We start from the raw sequence: 18,634 nt of genomic DNA on the forward strand, positions 1-18,634 counted from the left end.
AAGGATCTCCTGCTTGCACGCAAGTAGGAATGGGATTGGGGCTGCTCCGATGGGAAGGGAGGCACTGCGCTGCCTGAGAGATCCCTGCTCACTCCTGCTTGCACGCAAGTAGGAGTTGGGATGGGGCTGTTCCGAAAGAGAGTGTGAAGCCTCACTTCCCAGCTGAGGGATCCTCGCCCCCTCCTACTTGCACGCAAGTAGGAATGGGATTGGGGCTGCTCCAATGGGACGGGAGGCATTGCGCTGCCTGAGCCTCACCGCCACTCTCGACCCTCCTTCTCCGCCTTCCATGCCTGACCCACCGCACACCACTTCCCCACCACCACCACCAAAGAACCCACAACTCAGGGGCTGCCCAGGCTCATGGAGAAAGGAGGTAGAGGCCTCGGAGGAAGGGGAAACGTGGCGGTTGAGGTCAAGGCGGTGGCCGCCTCTCTGCCACCGCCATCGCTGCAGCATCAACGTCCCGAACGTGTAGTAATTAATTAATTAATTGAAGTGTCCCCAGATTCATTGAAAAAAATCTGGTAACTTTATACTTGGGGGGCCTGTGCTTTGCACCCCCCTTGAGTATCTTTGCTTGGAGGGAAGTGTTCCTGAACTCTGATAGCGCTTCTCACTACCTGGGATGGAGGCAGTGGCGTAGCGTGGGGGGTGCAGGGGGGGCCGGCCGCACCGGGCGCAACATCTGGGGGTTAGGGTTAGGGGGCGCAAATCCACGGGTTAGGGGGCGCAAATTACTTGCCTTGCCCCGGGTGCTGGCAACCCACGCTACGCCACTGGATGGAGGGTTGAGAGGGGTGTGTGAATGTGTGTGCAAACTAGCCTAGTGTCCAAAGTTCACGTTTGTTGCCTCACCCCACTTTTCCCTCTGCCCCCCCCCAAGGCATGTGGCTCCTGGAAAACTTTCCAAAAAGAAATGTGGTCCTCAGACTGGAAGAAGTTCTCCACCTGCGCTGCAGTCACTGATTTACTCCCAAACTACCATGGTGTTTTGTAGACGGTAAGCAAGCTCTTTGTTTTCTGCCTTCAGTCTTTGCAGTCTGAATCTCCCCTTCTATACTTTAGGACTGTCAGATGTGACTTATTGCAAAATGTCAGGGCTGTACATGTGAGCACAAGCGTGTTTGGTTAAGCATCGCTTTTCTAAAACAGTAAAGTGATGTCCCGTTTGAGAAACAGCCGTGATGAATGATTTTGGGTCAAGGAAAGTCATTTAGTATTTGTTGTGTAAATATCTATCTATTATGGACTATGAGTCTGTGAATTATGCAAGCGCATGTGAAATAACTTTCTCCCTTCCCTCTCATTTATTCAACAGAATATAAATGGGTCCTTCAAATCAATTAGGGCCCTTTGTGTTAGAAGCTATTGTGTACTTAAAAACATTTTTTAAAAATGGGAGCATGCATTATTTACTTAAAATAAGCTGATATTCAAGAGTTGTGTTAGCACAGATGCCTTTTAGGATTGTGGCTAGACAGCTTAAATCTGTTAGGCTGCAGCCAACCAAGAAATACTCCAAGTAGACCTGTGGGAATAGATAGCTTTAAGTTAGCTATCTTCAATGGGCCTCCTCAGAGTACGATTTAATCATATGTATAATGCACTGTGTTATAACCATCAAATCATAAGTAGTCTTTTTTTGCCTTGATTCCTTGTACAGATAGCTGCTTAAGGCACTCTCTTCATAGGCACTGGACTGGAGACTAGCGCTGATGCCTTTTCATGGCTTGTGGCTTGCCTGGGCAGGCAAGTCTAGTTAGGTCCTCCAGGCCCTCCCAATTGGCTTGCGAGGCTATTTTGACCAGCCCACACCCACCAAAAGCCCTACATCTGAGGTCATATATGATGTCCAGCAAAAGCACAGCTGGACCGAAGGAGACCTGCAGACCTCATCACCTGCCAAGCCCTGTGCAAGGTGCTTTGACTGTCAGCTGGTTGCTGGGACTTGCAAAGTGCCGGGGGTGACATTTTGTAAGTCCTGATGATCAGCTGGTTGCCTGTGCAAAAGCAGGCCACCTGACACTATTGGGGTGTCAGGTGACTAACACGTGTGAGGCCCTGCCCATCTGTCTAACTTGGCCTTGCAAGGGGGAAGGAGATTGGATCTGGCCTGCTTTAGGAGTTGGAAAGTAGTCAATAAAGAAGACAGGAGACCTGAATTTTGGGCATTGGCTGCCTGTGTGTTGTTTACTTATGGAGGAGTTGATGTGGCCGAAACCCTATCCCTGTGTGTTTGCCTAATTAATAATAATAATGTTATTATTTATACCCTGCCCACCTGGCTGGGTCTCCTGAGCCACTCTGAGCGGCTTCCAGCACATATTGTTGTTGTTGTTTAGTTGTGTCCGACTCTTTGTGACCCCATGGACCAGAGCACGCCAGGCACTCCTGTCTTCCACTGCCTCCCACAGTTTGGTCAAACTCATGCTGGTAGCTTCGAGAACACTCTCCAACCATCTCGTCCTCTGTCATCCCCTTCTCCTTGTGCCTTCAATCTTTCCCAGCACCAGGATCTTTTCCAGGGAGTCTTCTCTTCTCATGAGGTGGCCAAAGTATTGGAGCCTCAGCTTCAGGATCTGTCCTTCCAGTGAGCACTCAGGGCTGATTTCCTTAAGAATGGAGAGGTTTGATCTTCTTGCAGTCCATGGGACTCTCAAGAGTCTCCTCCAGCACCAGAATTCAAAAGCATCCATTCTTCGGCGATCAGCCTTCTTTATGGTCCAGCTTTCACTTCCATACATCACTACTGGGAAAACCATAGCTTTTACTATACAGACTTTTGTTGGCAAGGTGATGTCTCTACTTTTTAAGCACATATAGAAACATAATAAAATGCCAAACATGAAAACCTTCCCGATACAGGGCTGCCTTCAGATGTCTTCTAAAAGTTGTGTAGTTCTTTATCTCTGTAAGGAGGGAGCCACTGCTGAGAAGGCCCTCTGCCTGGTTCCCTCTTAACTTCGCTTCTCACAGTGAGGGTACTCCTTCTATTCAATTTGCATTATTGTAAATAAAAAGATTACGAATAAGCCTCCATGTCCCCAGTAAACTTTCTTTGCAAGGGATATAGGCTGCCCTAAAACTTCCTACCACTCAGGGAAGTGGGAAGCATAAAAAACTACTAGGAGTAGCCAACTACGTTTAACTGAGAGTAGTTCCATTGATATGAATGAACATGGCTAAGCTAAGTCCATTCATGCAAATGGGTTTCCTCTGAGTAAAAGCATGCTTTACACTTTTCTGGAGAGCCAGTGTGGTGTAGTGGTTAAGAGCGATAGACTCGTAATCTGGGGAACTGGGTTCGATTCCCCGCTCCTCCACATGCAGCTGCTGGGTGACCTTGGGCCAGTCACACTTCTTTGAAGTCTCTCAGCCCCACTCGCCTCTCAGAGTGTTTGTTGTGGGGGAGGAAGGGAAAGGAGAATGTTAGCCGCTTTGAGACTCCTTCGGGTAGTGATAAAGTGGAATATCAAATCCAAACTCTTCTCTTCTTCTGTATGATCAAGACTAATGTGTATTTTCACTAAATGACAATGATTATTATATAATGTAAAGTTCCTACTGGCCTTCAGCTTTACTTTTGACAAGGTGGGCTGATGCGGAAGAAACAACGAAATCTCTCTGCCCCAAACAATCCAACCTCCAAAGTGCCTTCACCTGGCAGGCTGCTTGTTCTGCAAAGACAGGCTTGCAATGATCATCTTATCTTGGGCTTATCAAGAATGGGAGGAGGTACATGGCTACCCCAAGGGGGCAGGGTTGGCACTGCCATGAGCCAAGGCGAACGCTTTGCTTCAGGTGGAGCGAGGCCCACCTGCTGCCACCTGTCTCCTAAATGAAAAGGTGACTGGAAGACTTTCTCTTGCAGCTGAAAGGAGCTCTGCACTGGCCACTGGCAGAGAGAGGCAAGTTCAACATTAATCCAAGATCAAGGCTGGCAGTGGCTGCCATCATTTCAGATCTCTCCCCGGAGCCTCCCTCTCTGGGGATGGACAGAGAGAAAGAAGCATTTTAGGGCGAGCTGAAGCAAAGCACTGTGTGGAGCCCCACCGACTTCAGCGGGTGAGAGCTGCGCTCGTGCTGCTCAACTCCCCCCCACCCCTTAAATCAAGGGGCCCTAAAAGTGTCCAGAAGTTTTGGCTGAACACTGAGTCGCCAATGTAGCCTTGCAAAACGTGCTGACACATTGACTGCTGTCAAGAAGAAGAAGAAGAAGAAGAAGAAGAAGAAGAAGAAGAAGAAGAAGAAGATTTGTAGGGGGAGAGATGGGGACCTTTTAAATATTCCCGAAACAAGAAAAACATTGACTCCCCAAAATCGGAGCCCCGGATGTCACAACCATGCCAAAATCTCCACTTGCGTAATTGGCCCCAAGATTTCGGTGAGAATAAAATCCAATTTACCTGTCAAAAAAGTAGGTCTGAATAGGTCGCGGCCAAATGGGCCCCGGGAATGGAGTGCCACTGGCTGCCTCCAAGCCCCCGTTTCGCTTCTTTTCACTCTCCTCTCCGCAGGCCGCCCTTTTCTCGCAGAGCAGAGAGAGGAGGAAAAGTTGGAACAATCTGCTAAAGAGGCACAATGTTCTTTGCACAGTTAGTCCACTAATTACTATTAAGCTCTGGTTCTCTTTTGTGTTCCAATGGGGAGCCTTCAATGAGATGCTACCTCTTGGGCCTTTCATGGGGCTGGCCTGCCCCTTGAATAGCAGACTTCTCCCCCACGTCTTTTCCCATATTAGTTGTCCCCCCTCCCCTCATTCTTCCCTCCCCTCCTTCGCCCCCATTTTCTTCAGATGCCTCTTTCCGCCCCCCCCCCCACCTTCTTTACTTTTCCTCTCTTTTTTTGTCCATGTTGTGTAAGGCCCTAAATGAATCTTGACTGCCCCCACGGCCGACTGGAGACGCACAAAAGCGTCCCGTTCCCCCAGCTACAGCGCCATTATGCGCCCTAACAATGTACTAATTGGCAGTGACAATCGTGCTGTTGGGGGAGGAAGGGATTGTAAGGGGGGGGGCTTGGTTCTTTTCTAATCAGCAAGCCCACTAAATAATAAAAAATAAGATAAAATAAAGGAAGGAAGGAAGGAAGGAAGGGGAGAGAGAGGCAGAGAAAGGTATGGGCTGGAGGGAGAGCAACACTTTGCAAGACACGAGGTTATTTTGTTTGGGTCAGGCAGAAAAAAGAATTAAATCATTTTGGTAGGGGGGTAACGTGAATCAAGGGGGGTGGTAACGACACATAAATCGACATTCTCTCCTTTCTGCATGAGGGCATTATTCTGCCAGGAAAACTTGAGGAGAAGGTGGCGGCGCATACAGGTGTAAAAGGAGCGAATGCTTCGCGAATGATTCCCACACGAACCTTTTGGCACAGATGTTTTCCCTACAGGAACGTGTTTGGGGAAGAAGTAACCTGTAAATGTGTTTCCCGCACCTCAGGACCAGCATCTCAATTCCCATTCTGTTCACTTGAGGTGCTTCCAGCCGGTTGTGATATTGTGGGTCAGATTCAATAGCGCACCAGCGAGCTCTGGTTGTGCAATTCAAGTGGATTTTTGCGCCCCCGCACCATAAAAGCACATCTTCCCTCTCTCCCCCCCACACCTGGTGGCTTTAATTAGAAAGATGCAAGTGTCTGCTTAACACGACAATTAACACCCCATGTTGTCGATACACTTCTTTTTATGCCTCTTAGCAAAACATATCACTCAACTCTGCCAACTCTGGAACCCCAAAGGCTTATGTGGACACAGTGACTGCAGTTCTGGATGGGCAGTCAATATGCATTCATATCCATATTGTGAATTTGCTGGATGCCATTTCTTGTGATGTGTGGCTTGTTGTGCATGACAGGAGCAAGGTAATGTCTGATATCTGCTTATTCCTTATTGCCGATGCTGCCTTGAGCCACGGCTAGATTTAACCAAACACTCGCCCCTTCTTTGACTGATGGGGCTTCTCTTGCTACCAGTGCTTGGAACCGAACTTGAGATATGCATGCCAAACACATGATCTTCCACTGAGCTCTAGGGACCTCTCCAAAGACTTTAAGTATCAAAAACTTGGTGGCATTTACTTTTTGTAAAAAAATAGCACCTATTCACAACATGTTGTTGAAAAGTACATCGCAAAATGATTAAGCTTTGTAATACACCAGCCATTGCCTGCCTGAGGCCTTCCAGGTGTGTTGGGCTATAACTCTTTAGTCGTAGTCAAAAACATATGGAGGGTACTAGGTTGTTGAAGGCTGTATCATAGGAAGACTTGGAAATTCTACTGTGCTGACTTTTTAAGGCATGCTAGCAATAAGAGGTCGTCCTATTCCAAATATTCCACAATGGGGATTCAGAGGCAAAGGGAGTGCATGATATTACCTGCGCAAGATCCCACCCTGCTCTCCGTGGTAGAGAAAGTTAATGGAAACAACCCAGATAATTATATTTTATGAATCTACCAAGACTCTGGCCTCATTCAAGAGTTGCAGGGAGCAACGCATTGAATGTTCTGTGTATGCAAATAATGATCTGGTACAGGGAAACATGTTTTCACCAAGTATCAGGACTGATTGAAAACTTTGCCCAGTTCCCACCTTTACAAGACCAGTTCCCAGGTTGCCCTTTGTCCTGGGATCTCATAGCAGCCGCAGCAGAATCTGTAATCACCAGATCACACAAATTATGCCAGACGTGTCTGTAGTTGGGAAATTACAGAGATATGTGCTCTGACCTAATCTGAAGACACATCTGGTAAATGCCATATAATAAAGTTTTGATGTAAAGCTGGAAATGTACATAAAAACAGCAATGTAGGCAATGTTGCCTTATTATTTCTGTCACCCAGCCGTGAAAAGACTGCTGTGAACCACTTCTTTTTGCCATAAAGGTAAAGGGACCCCTGACCATTAGGTCCAGTCGTGACCGACTCTGGGGTTGGCCAAGGGAGCCAGCGTTTGTCCGCAGACAGCTTCCGGGTCATGTGGCCAGCATGACTAAGCCGCTTCTGGCAGACCAGAGCAGTGCATGGAAATGCCGTTTACCTTCCCACCAGAGTGGTACCTATTTATCTACTTGCACTTTGATGTGCTTTCAAACTGTTAGGTTGGCAGGAGCAGGGACCGAGCAAGGGGAGCTCACCCCGACACGGGGATTCGAACCGCCAACCTTCTGATCGGCAAGTCCTAGGCTCTGTGGTTTAACCCACAGCGCCACCCACTTCTTTTTGGCATACAACTGCGTAAAATTTTGGACCTTGTACTACGATGCTTTCTAACACCTTGTCCTTCCTTAAATGCTTTTTCCCATTTGCCTTGTGCCCCCTTCAGGTCCTAGGAGCCTTCATAAGGGCTTGGCGGATATTTTAACCTGACCTATTGGTAAGCTGTATGCTCACTTAAATGTTCGTGTATCCTAAATTAACGGTTAAATGTTGATTGTTACTATTTTAGTATTATCTTGTTGTGATGTTTTATTACATATTGTTATTGTATTACTGTCTTTAGACACCAATTTCTGCGTGAACCACTTTGAGCCCAGATTTACTTCTAGAAAATGTGGCATATAAATAGACTATAAATTCCAGTTCTGGGAAAGCATGAATTCGGGGCAGCTGTGTGGCAAGCAATTCGAAATGTGACAATGGTAGGTGGGGAAAGGGATTTGTGCCCCCCCCTCTCCTGTCCCAGGTGCCCCACTGGAAGTGGCTTTCCCTGACTCAAGGAATGTTGCGTTCATCTTCATGAGGTGTCTAGTTTGGCTTTGAGATTTCGTTTTCTGCATTTTTCCTTTTTTAGCAACATGATTCATGCAAAACTGACCATATTCTATTCAGCAAAACAAACAGTGGTCCCCCCCCCGCCTTTTAATATAATTTTTTGGATGCAAAAAACTTATTCAAATTACATAAGCATCTACATGTCCACAAGCATATATGTTTTGAATCAGTTCCACTTGCTACTTTGCCTCCCAACAGATCCATGAACTGGAAATCATAGTAGGTGTTCTAAAGCCGTACACAAATAGTTTTAGTTTTCAGTTGCATGTAAACCAGGAAGTGACTTCTGAAAAGCATGTGCTTTCTGCCAAAAAATAATAACTCAAGATAATACAATCTCCAGGGATAGAATTGCCGGGAATGGCAGCCTGTCAGTTCTCCTCGGGCAACTCCCAAGGAGGACATTAAGTTACTGCTTTGCTCTGTTGTTAATGTGTTTTTTTTGTAATATTTTTTATTAATTTTAGCATACAAAAAAATTAAGATATACCACACAAATTAATATACATATATCCTTATTTGGACTTCCTTCAGCATCTCTGATAGCCTTTCATCTTAATTATTTCTCCTGCAATTCCTAACTTAATATTGCCTTTACATTTTCTAACAAATCGTTTCTTCCTTTCTATTTTTACAATATTAGAACAGCCCCAGATAAAAATCTCCCAACCATAATAACCTTATGGCCTTATGACTTTTATAACAAAGGCAATTAATAAGAGCAACATTTGTTCTAAAAAGGCAATAAAAAAGCAACACAAATTATTTCTCTCACAATGGAGTGAAACTGAACCTCTGGTTACCCACACCAATGTGCGACGCCTGGGCCATGTGTTAGGGTTTCGCCTAGGTTGGCTCCCTTCCCAGGTGGATGATTTTCAGAGAGACTTCTTGACAGAGCATGCAGCTCTCTCCTGGAGATGTTCTTGCTGTGGAGTTCAACTCCAGTCCTCAGCTCTCTCTATCCAAACCTCAAGTTGAAGGATGTGGAGAGAAATGGGCCTGTCATTGTTTCTGTTTTTTTCGTCCAGTGCTTTGTACTGCTTCCTAAGAAGTAATTTGTTAATGAAGCAAGAAGAAATGTTCTGCTAAAAGATTTCCCAAGATCAGAGCAGGCAATGTGTTGTTGAACAGAGATGTTTAGCTGTAGAGGTGTCTGGGCTGCTCGTTTGGCCAGGTGGAGTGGAGGACTGGGCAGCTATGGGGGAAGGGAGGAGCCACAGTAAGACGCAGTACAGCAGCAGCAGCAGCAGCAACAACTTTTGCCAGGACTCCTTGCTGGGCAGAACCCACCCAGCGGGAAATGCAGTAACTGGATGGGTTCACCTGTTTAGATGAATTCATCTCATCTTTTTTGTAAGTCACCTAAGCTGGAGGCTATCGCTGCATGCAATGAGTACTGCAAGTTAATTACACGTATGGAGAAGTTCTGGCAAATCAGTTACGCCTGCTCAAAAATGTTTCTCCAAGCCTAATTCTTGTTATGAAGATGAGAAGCAAAGAGTTGCAACAAAGGCCAGGTACAGCAAGCGAAGAGGAAACACCCCATGAGTATCGCACATGGCTTTTTTGTTGTTCTTCTATGAACAGGTTGCTTTTCAGAGAGGCTTGTTTCCTTGTTGAGAAGTATTCTCTCGATGCTGGCTATGGTACAGCGTGTGAAATATTGAATTATGTTTAATACGCTATCTTTCCCCTCTCGTGGCAAGCGGCAGGTGTCTTAACGTTATTTTAAAAATTGCAAGCCTTTTCGCCTTCCTTGTAAACAGCTAGGCTCTAAAATATACAGCTATTCTTGAACCACCTGTCTAAACAGTAACTTTAAAATGTGTTTTTTTCAAAAACATGCAAAATCAGCATTTTGGGAGGCCTCTCTGAAGGAGGAAGTTCCATAAGGCCAAGGCCCTGGCTTTACCCTTGCAGTCATTATTTGCTACATACAGTGGTCAGATCTGAAGCAAGGTTGCTGCAGAAGATTTCAATGATCAGGGTTTTTCTGGTCCACTTACACTCAAGAGGTCGTGCAGAGACAACCAATCCATGCCATTCTGCAGGGCAAGACTGATCTTTTCTCGAGAGAGGCACGCCGTCTCCTCCATGTTATGGAGAACAACAAGCCCCCCGTTTCTGTACTTTCTGGCTGCACACACCGCTCTGCTTTGTGCCTTGATTTTGTCCAAGGGGTATTTTGTACAAGTAGTTAAAGCAAAAGGATGGCATACCCTGGTCCTCTCTAGATATTGTGGGATGCCAGCTCCCAGATCTGGGAGGGTACCAGGATAGTAGCACTGGGAATAGAAAGCAACAATATGCCGCTTTGCCCATGTGTTCAAGCTTGCATTGGAGAGATTCCTTGGTTCTTGTTTCTTGCAATGGGTTTTCCCCGCATAGTTTGAATGCACAGCATCTGTAAGTTGTACTTCCATGGAAAACCTTCCCCCGTGGAAAGGCTTGGGAGAGACAGGTTAGATGCCAGTGGAATAATCCATGGCAAGAACTCACATCTGTGGCACTGTGGCTTTGCAGGAAGAGGTGCATTCTTCCCTCCCAGCCCAGTCAGTGCAAAACTGGGCATTTGGCAAATCCTTTAAGCCTCTGACAAACCTCAGCTGCTGCAAACAATGGATTCGTTTAATGCCAACTGTAATGGGATTTTTATTAGGAACCAGAACAAAACCAGGACTTCCTTTCACAGTAGGCTCAATCAACACTCATCAGGTGGTAGGAATTTTTAACTGTACTGAGTACCAACTTGGGTTGCCTATGAACAAACTGCAAAAACAACCATTTCAATGTCAGCTGCTCCTCTTCTCCGCCGTTCACCAGGTCTCTTGCTAATCAGTCCCAAAGTGAAACCTGACATTAAGAAGCCTATAAATCCACCTCTTCCATGGTCAACTAGATGCCAGGAAAAGGAAATACTAAAAACACGATAAAACACCAAACATTCAAAACTTCCCTAAACAGGGCTGCCTTCAGATGTCTTCTAAAAGTCAGATAGTTGTTTATTTCCTTCTATATCTCTGATGGGAGGGCGTTCCACAGGGCGGGCACCACTACTGAGAAGGCCCTCTGCCTGGTTCCCTGTAGCTTCACTTCTCACAGTGAGGGAACCGCCAGAAGGCCCTCGGAGGAGGACCTCAGTGTCCGGGTAGAACAATGGGGGTGGAAACACTCCTTCAGGTATAAGCTACCTGTCGTCTTAACAGTGAAAAAGGATGGGGAAAAGCATTAGAATAGCTTCTGCTTCTCTCGACAATGGGTGTTCTTGCTGTGTGCAGCCTCCATTAGCTATTGGATGGAGCCAGAGTATAGTCGCATCCTGCTCTCCAAACCCCAGGCAACTGGCAGTTGTGGGACCAAGTTTTGGTGTGTTTTTTCTGGTAGAGGGGAATGAAAAGCAAGTTCTCTGCATCTGCTTCTTCTCTGGCTGATGGGCAAGGCCAATGTATTTGTATCACAATCCGCTGAATTTCTAGATTGTTGACAATGCATTTATTCATGCCACAGGAAGGAAAGCAAAAATGAGTCCAGCAATTGGTTGCAATTTGCTGAACTGACAAGAGGAGCAGAGGCAGCCCAAGACATTTTGTAGCCTGAGGAGAAGTCAAAATGGCACCACCCTCTCCATGATGGTATGCATGAGCCAGCCCAAAGTGAAAGCACGTTGAAACCCCAGTGTCTTCATTGGGAAAGCTAAGCAGGCGCAATAATCTCACTCATTAAAGTCAACGGGACTTCAAAGAACAAAACGTCATGCTTGCTGTTTAAGAAGCACCTTGCACTTTAAATGCTTTCAATAAAGACTATTGTGAAGATACCCATTTTATATTGAACTCTTTATTGAGTGTTGCCTTTTGTACAGTAGGGGTCAGTCGCCCTCAGCAATGTGTTATGGACCACTTAGGCTTACCTGGGAACAAGTGCCTTTGAACTCAAGGGATCTGCCTCACAGTAGAGGAGGTTAGGACTGCAGTGTAAGAGATCAAACCCATATACATTATCAACACATAATCTAACTCATTTGAGTGGAACTAATAATATAACATGTATTTTTCATAAATTAAGCACGCTGACGTGATAGCAAATAATTTAAAACATAACAATACAAAACAATACATGTAATCGACAAAGGTGTTGGCTCCATTGCAGTTTAAAAAAAAAACCACATGTTTAACACACTTACAACAAAGTAAAATTAAAAATAGCAAACCATCTCCAGAAATAAACAAGCAACTGTCAAGTTTAGATAATGCTTGGTTGTATTTCCCTCACTCAAACTGGGGAGAAAAAGGTTTGCATTTTCCAGGTTTGTAGGTAAAATGGCTGAATGTTAAGTAAAGGTTAGAAGCAGGGGATGGACTTAGATCCCTGAAACACTACAAAAGTACATTTCAGTACAGCTTCTCCTCATACTGGGTTGTTTTAACAGGGCACAATTTTAGAGCAGCTTATTTCTTCCAAAGCAAATGAAATCACTTTTATTAGAAGATTTGGACTGCCAATCTGACCAACCAATGAATTATTATAGCACGTGAGGTTAAGTTAATTAGATACATCCATTCCATTTGCTGACTCTCTGCTTTTATTGACTATTCAGTTAATCGTTGGCTGCTAGAAGAACAAATTATTTAGCTATTTGGGCTGGATTAGCCAACAACCCATTTAACTGGATAATTCACAAACATACTAAGATCAAATAAAGTTAAATAATACTAACAATCTATAACTGCAATGCCTCTAGAGTAAAAGCAGCTTTATTATTCTAAGACACAGAGAAATTCACGGACTGTGTGGAATAGTGACATGGATCATTTGGAATTAAGCTTTTCAAAAAAACAACAACAACCACAACAACACCCAATGTGTTATAAAGTAGGGTGGGGAATTGTGTTAGTGAAAAGGCTGTTGAGCTAACTAGAAACTGATTAACAGCTTCATAAATAATATCAGCAAAAAGCTGGATGAATTCGGAGCATTCATCAGAGGGGCAAGCAGCAACTTGCAGGACAGGAAAAGGGAGCCAATTCAACTGATTTCTTCTTTTTTAACATTTGGTTACCATTTATAAGTGTTAATCAAGACATGACATGAATGTTGCTTACCCCTGCTTTAGATAGGGAGGGGAGCAACCGTACAAATGTTACTGGACTACATCACCCCAAATCATGGGTGTCTGAGGGCCACGGATTGCTCCCTCCTGCTTTAGATATTGACATTTTTTGTACATCGCAACAATTTCAGAAATTGCTATTTCAATTATCAGTGTTACCAGTACACCTTTAAAGGTTTGTTGATATTTACTGCAATTCAATTGACTCAAATAATAATGAAATACACTGATAATTAAATCCATACAGAAATGGTCATATTCAGGGTTAGTCACCTGATTGTTTTTAAAAACACATATTTTGTAAATCTATGATATCCTGCATCTACCCATGCAATCTAATGCCCTTCTTTTCTTAAGAGTAACCAGCTAAATTCAAATACCCTGGGCGGGATTCAACATTGTGCTCAAGTTACCAAAGATGTTGACTTGTTATTCATAGGGATTGACACTGGCTTCAAAATTACCCTCTTTTCTGTGAGCCAATAATTTGCCCATGTCTCAAATTGGCTCATAGCTACTCTAAGGGAAGAAAGAAAGAAAGAAAGAAAGAAAGAAAGAAAGAAAGAAAGAAAGAAAGAAAGAGTTTACATAAAAAGTAGGAAGAGATGTTTCCTAAAGGCTGTTAGAATGTATTTTAAGGAAACCAGGAATTTGAAATAACTCCTTTCCCTTGTAGCATGGAAGTCAATGGGTCTCAACACTGAAACTCAATAAACTCAACACGACTTGGCACTTTCTCATGCAGAGACTCAGAAAGAAGAGCAACTGTCTATGGCTTGGGAAACACATGGCTACAGAATCTGAAAGTTCCTGCTGACAAAGCAGGAATTTAAGAACAGCAGATTTGTGGTGCACCTTTTTATATTAAGTGCTCAAGCATCCCTCGCTGCCCTGTTCTATTCTGCCATTGCAACCCATGTGACAGTGGAGACTGCTGCTCAGCTCCCAGCTTCCAAGGGAAAGAAGAGGCATCCCATAGTATTGTGCTGCAAACACGAGAAACAAAATGCTGCTCTCTGCCATGTGGACAGGACACCTCCAGCATAAAAGTCCACCGAGGACAGACCACTACTATCAGTAACAAGCCATAGGCAGTGTGAAATGTGACGCATGCCTATTCACTTTGGTTAGTCTTTCCAAGTAGCATCAACAGTTGGCAATTCAATGTTACGTTAGAGCCTTTGGAGCTGTTGACGGTGCCACAGTCAAGAATTTACCTGGTGTGTGCTATTTCCTTCTACAAATGGCTGCTATTTCCTTTCAACAACATTATATTGTTTTCAGACGTGCCCCCCCCCCCATTCTCATGTTACGGTAGATTCTCGGGTTACATATTTCAAGCAGGGGACAATTCTCACGTATCACGCCTGTATCTGAATACATTTGCAGAGCTCTTAAATAAATGAGTAAAAACATTACTAATGGACACCATTTTACAGGTGTGTCCTGGAGCAAGTTTCACAGGATAACATGTTTGTACATGTGCACATATGTACTTACAGGAGTGACTTACAGAAAAGTAATGTGGACAGCAGCTCTAAGATCCTGCCATTCTTTTCTCTAAAGCTTTTAGCTACAGAAACACTCTATATCCCTACCCCTGCTATTTCTTATGTAACCAGCCTTCCCACACCTCTCATTTATAAAATTCCCATTTCAGACAGAAGTTTTTAATTTCCTGTTTAAAAGGCACGTTAAGGTTTGGTTCACTCAGTATCCTCCACTTTAAATATATTTGTTGCCTTAAATCTGTAATCTATAAGATACTGGATTAACCTAGTACTCTCCCGATGTTTCAGACTAGAACTCCCAAAACACCTGACCACTGAGCCTGATGGGACCTGTAGTCTAAAATACCCGGAGAGTGCCACAGGGAAGGATGCATTAACAGGTAGGTATAAATACAACTATGCATTATTTTCACAGAACAATGCACTTCCTACAATTTAGTAACCACATTGGCATCAATATATATGCACTGGAGGAAGAACAGGAAATATGGAGAAACTAACTGCACTGAATAATAAAAGATCTCAGAGACTGTGAGCATTTGGACCTAATAATTAACAACCTAAGGTTTACTGCTGTTCGCTTCAGGAACAAGCCCAGGGAAGCCTCAGGCTGCTACCTTTGATTAATCTCAGTTTAGTGTTTACGCCCAAACCCTAAACTATGGTTAAGCTTAACTGGTTTACTGAAATAGGTTGGCAGCATCAACCAAGATGCGAAGTTGGCTGGTTTCACTAAACCATCGTTCAAACCAACAAAGGCCAAACTGAAGTTATCCAAAAGGGGAAGCAACAGCTTCCAATCTCTTCCTTGAGTAGGAAGCACAAGAGCCTGAGATTCTCCTAAGCATGTTGCTCAAATGATAAACCATAAACCTCTGAACACAGTCTCAAAGTGGCTAAAAGCAAAGAAACAAAATCAGGCTCAGAGGAAACATTTATGAGTGCCAGTAAATTCTGCTACCTTTTTCTGACTCTCTGCCTCAATAAGAATGAAGGCTGGAATTCTCGATTCATTGATCCGGCTGGGAAAGCTTACATAAGCTACCAGTAGGTGAATCTAGGTGCACAAGACTGGTCTGGATAAGGGCAAAATAAACGCAGCATTCGCAAACTTCATTTGACATATCTTTAAGCACCAGATACACAGAACAGGGAGGATTAATGGGCCTCACTCCAAAGACAGATGAATAAGTGGGCAAAATGTTATGTACTACTAGGATCCCATGGGTAAAAGTCGTGTACTAAACCCTCAGGCAAAAGACAAGGAAGCACGTTCCAAACTCTATCATAAGACACATGGAAAGTGCATCGCTATTCACAGTATGCTGTGTGCACAGTGAGTGTGGATGCACACCTGACAATCTGCATGTGCCGTGTTCTGTACATGCACTTCCTTAGGCAGAATTAGAAACTGCACAAGTCCCAATTTCTCAGCCAAGGTGTTCCAAGATGTGCCTCCTCCTCACTGCGCTGAAGCAATTGTCCCCAGCAATTGCTCAGGCTGCTATTCCGAGTCCACATATCAAGTGCAGCCAAAAGGATAGAGCAGCAGAGAGAGAGACGAAGCAGACCCCGGCCCTGCGAAACCCTCAGCTCACCATTTCAAAGTGTATGAAGGTGGAGAAAGGTGCTTAGAAAAAGTGGTCAACTTCCAAAGCAGCAGCAAAGCAGTGTGTACATTGTTTAACATAAAAAAAGATGCATTTTGGTGTTTAATCGTGCTACATGTGAGAAAAACCGCAGGGATTTGCATTGTTGACTTAGTAGGAGATTGGAATGTTGTGCAGATGTAAAGCTGTGCATGTTCTACAACCATGAGCTGCTGTTCCAGTAGTCAAGAACAGTAACGCAGGAACTAAACAGCATTTAGCACTTGGTTCATATAGCGTACAAGGATTGCTATTCTAGTCATCTAGATGTGGATCTATAATTGAGTTTACTTTTTGAGAGGTGGGAGAGGAATGTAGTCTTAAGGACGGTTTACTAAAACATCCTTCTAAGCTGGAAAAGACCCCACAAATACATTTCATAGGCTCCCTGTGCAAAGTACTCTGGGGCCTTTAAGTTTCCAGTGCCACCTTTGCTATTTCTGCAAAACAGTTCACTTGGAAACGTAATAATAAATAATGCACACAATATTTCTATTTCTAACAATAAATGCAAAGAGAATAGGAAATATTTCAAGTAAACTACATTTGGCTTTAGACCACCTGGTTGACCTAGACTTCATGAATGTGTTCTGCCTTCAACCTTCTTAGCAACATTGACCCTTGCTATTCAATAACCGAAAAGGTGAATATTAGCCAATCTTTCTGCAGGAAAGGATTCTGCCTGGCAGTGGAACGTTGCCTTGTAAGCATTCATTCTACAGTAGGAAAGGGATCTCTGCAGGTTGCCAGCTTCCTCCTTTGAGTCAAGTGTTCTGATAGGACAGTTCAAACATGTTGCAGGCCTCTTCCAGGCTTTCATCCATGTTGAGTCTTCTCCAGAAAGACTTCTGCTTCATCTGAAGCTCCCTTCGCACACACCTGGGGCATGGCACCGACTTCACCTTGCACTCTGAATGGAAGACGGCACCACAGCTGTCACATCTGTGTGAACAAAATCAGATATATGTATATTAATATGTAGGTTCCTAGCTTCTCTTCCCCACCCCACTACGCAGAGGAAAGAAGTTCTGTGCTAAGACTGTTCCTGTGCTGGCTGCATTCTGACCTCTGAAAGCCAGCCACACCGAGAAACGCTCAGAGGATTCTCAGCCACCATTGAGTCCCAGTGAGAAGGTGTCTTATAGCGTCGGAACATTGAGTTACACTATGGCAGTGGTTTAGCGAGGCAGTTAGGGCACAATGCTATGTGCAGTTAATGAAGTCACTGGGATTTAAGCAGCCTGACCGGATGCAGGGTTGCAGCTGTTAGTATTTGCTTTAATCTCAAAATCTCTGGAAGATTTTACAAGCTTAATTACTTAAGCATGTTACCCATTCTTTACTGGATTGGAGCACCTGCAGGTAACACAAGTGGGAGCCAAGATGACAGCCAAAGAAAACAGTTGTGCCTTTAGAAATTTTAAATCATCCACATCTGACACTAATGCTGACTTTATCAAGCTAATTCCCCTTTCGTTAGTGATTTACAATTCCTTGGGAAATGCTGGAGACCAATGATTGATGAGAGTGTCATTTTGCATTCATTCATGGCCTCTCCCTTTTCCCTCTTTTGATCACTCTTCTCAGTCAACTGGAGAATGTAAACGCTTATCAGGAATTTCTGTCGAAATGGACGCCGGCAGGATTATGGAAGAGTGAAACACACCTGCCGTTGCTACCCAGATGCATTAAATCAGGGGGTGGGAAGGGACAAGAGAAGATTGATGATTTCAAAATTAAGAGCAAATACATCATTCAAACCATTTGAAAAAGTTGCAAAACACAAAAACCCCACCCACCACCCAAAACTTCTGTATAATCAATAATCAACTTGTTCCTTGATAAAAGGGAACAGATGATTACAAGCAGGAGGACAGGGAAAAGCAGACATGAATGACACTCTTCATGGGCTTTGCTTAAAATCCCACCAGCACTTACGCTTCTAGCTCCCAAAGCCTTCCATAAATCAGCTTCTTCATTTTAACCAGTTATCCCACACTACAGGTCCAATTGTTGCTTTATCGCTACCAAATTAACCCTTAATATACCCAGTCATTCCAGAACAGTAGCTGCATATAGCACCCTAATCCCATTCATAGATTACTTGCTCAGAAACAACTCCTACTGCTTAATGGGATTTGGTTCCCAATATGCATACAATTGTGGCCTTCATTAGGGACGAACTGAATCATTGCCGCATAAACTTTTGCAGGAAAACTCACATTTCCTATGATAACTGTTGCATGCAGAAACAGAAAGGTGCAAACAGAGAATCCCTCCTGGACAAAGACAGCCTGGTCACTGTGACCCATGCCCTGCTAAAATCCAGATCAAACCTTTGCTCTGTGTTGTACACGGGTCTGTCTTTCAACATGGACATTTCAGCTCAGTACATGGCTGAATTCCATTACCATATTGAATCCCCTAATTTTAAAGCAGCTCCTCATTAACTTGCCCTCTTTAAGTCTCTGGTCATTAGAAGTCTTTCTCTGGATAACTCTGGCAACACAAGTTAGAAGGATGGCTACTGAGGAGAGTCACCTCTCTCTGGTGGGGTCCCAAGTAGCTCTTCCTAGAGCTACCTGC

The 18,634-nt window shown here is 44.2% G+C and overlaps 1 protein-coding gene across 1 annotated transcript in view; it reads right to left on the minus strand.

Moving 5' to 3' along the window:
* Window positions 1–11,595: 11,595 nt before the first annotated feature.
* The window catches only part of PLEKHM3 (pleckstrin homology domain containing M3), an 86,252-nt gene continuing 79,213 nt past the window's right edge, over window positions 11,596–18,634 (minus strand). The window contains exon 8 of the mRNA XM_082238482.1: window positions 11,596–16,990. Coding sequence (XP_082094608.1) covers window positions 16,813–16,990 — 178 coding nt within the window. The 3' untranslated portion in view covers window positions 11,596–16,812. The remainder of the gene's footprint in view (window positions 16,991–18,634) is intronic.

Source organism: Podarcis vaucheri (assembly GCF_965113315.1).
Source record: "Podarcis vaucheri genome assembly, chromosome: 1".
Taxonomy (NCBI): Eukaryota; Metazoa; Chordata; class Lepidosauria; order Squamata; family Lacertidae; genus Podarcis; species Podarcis vaucheri.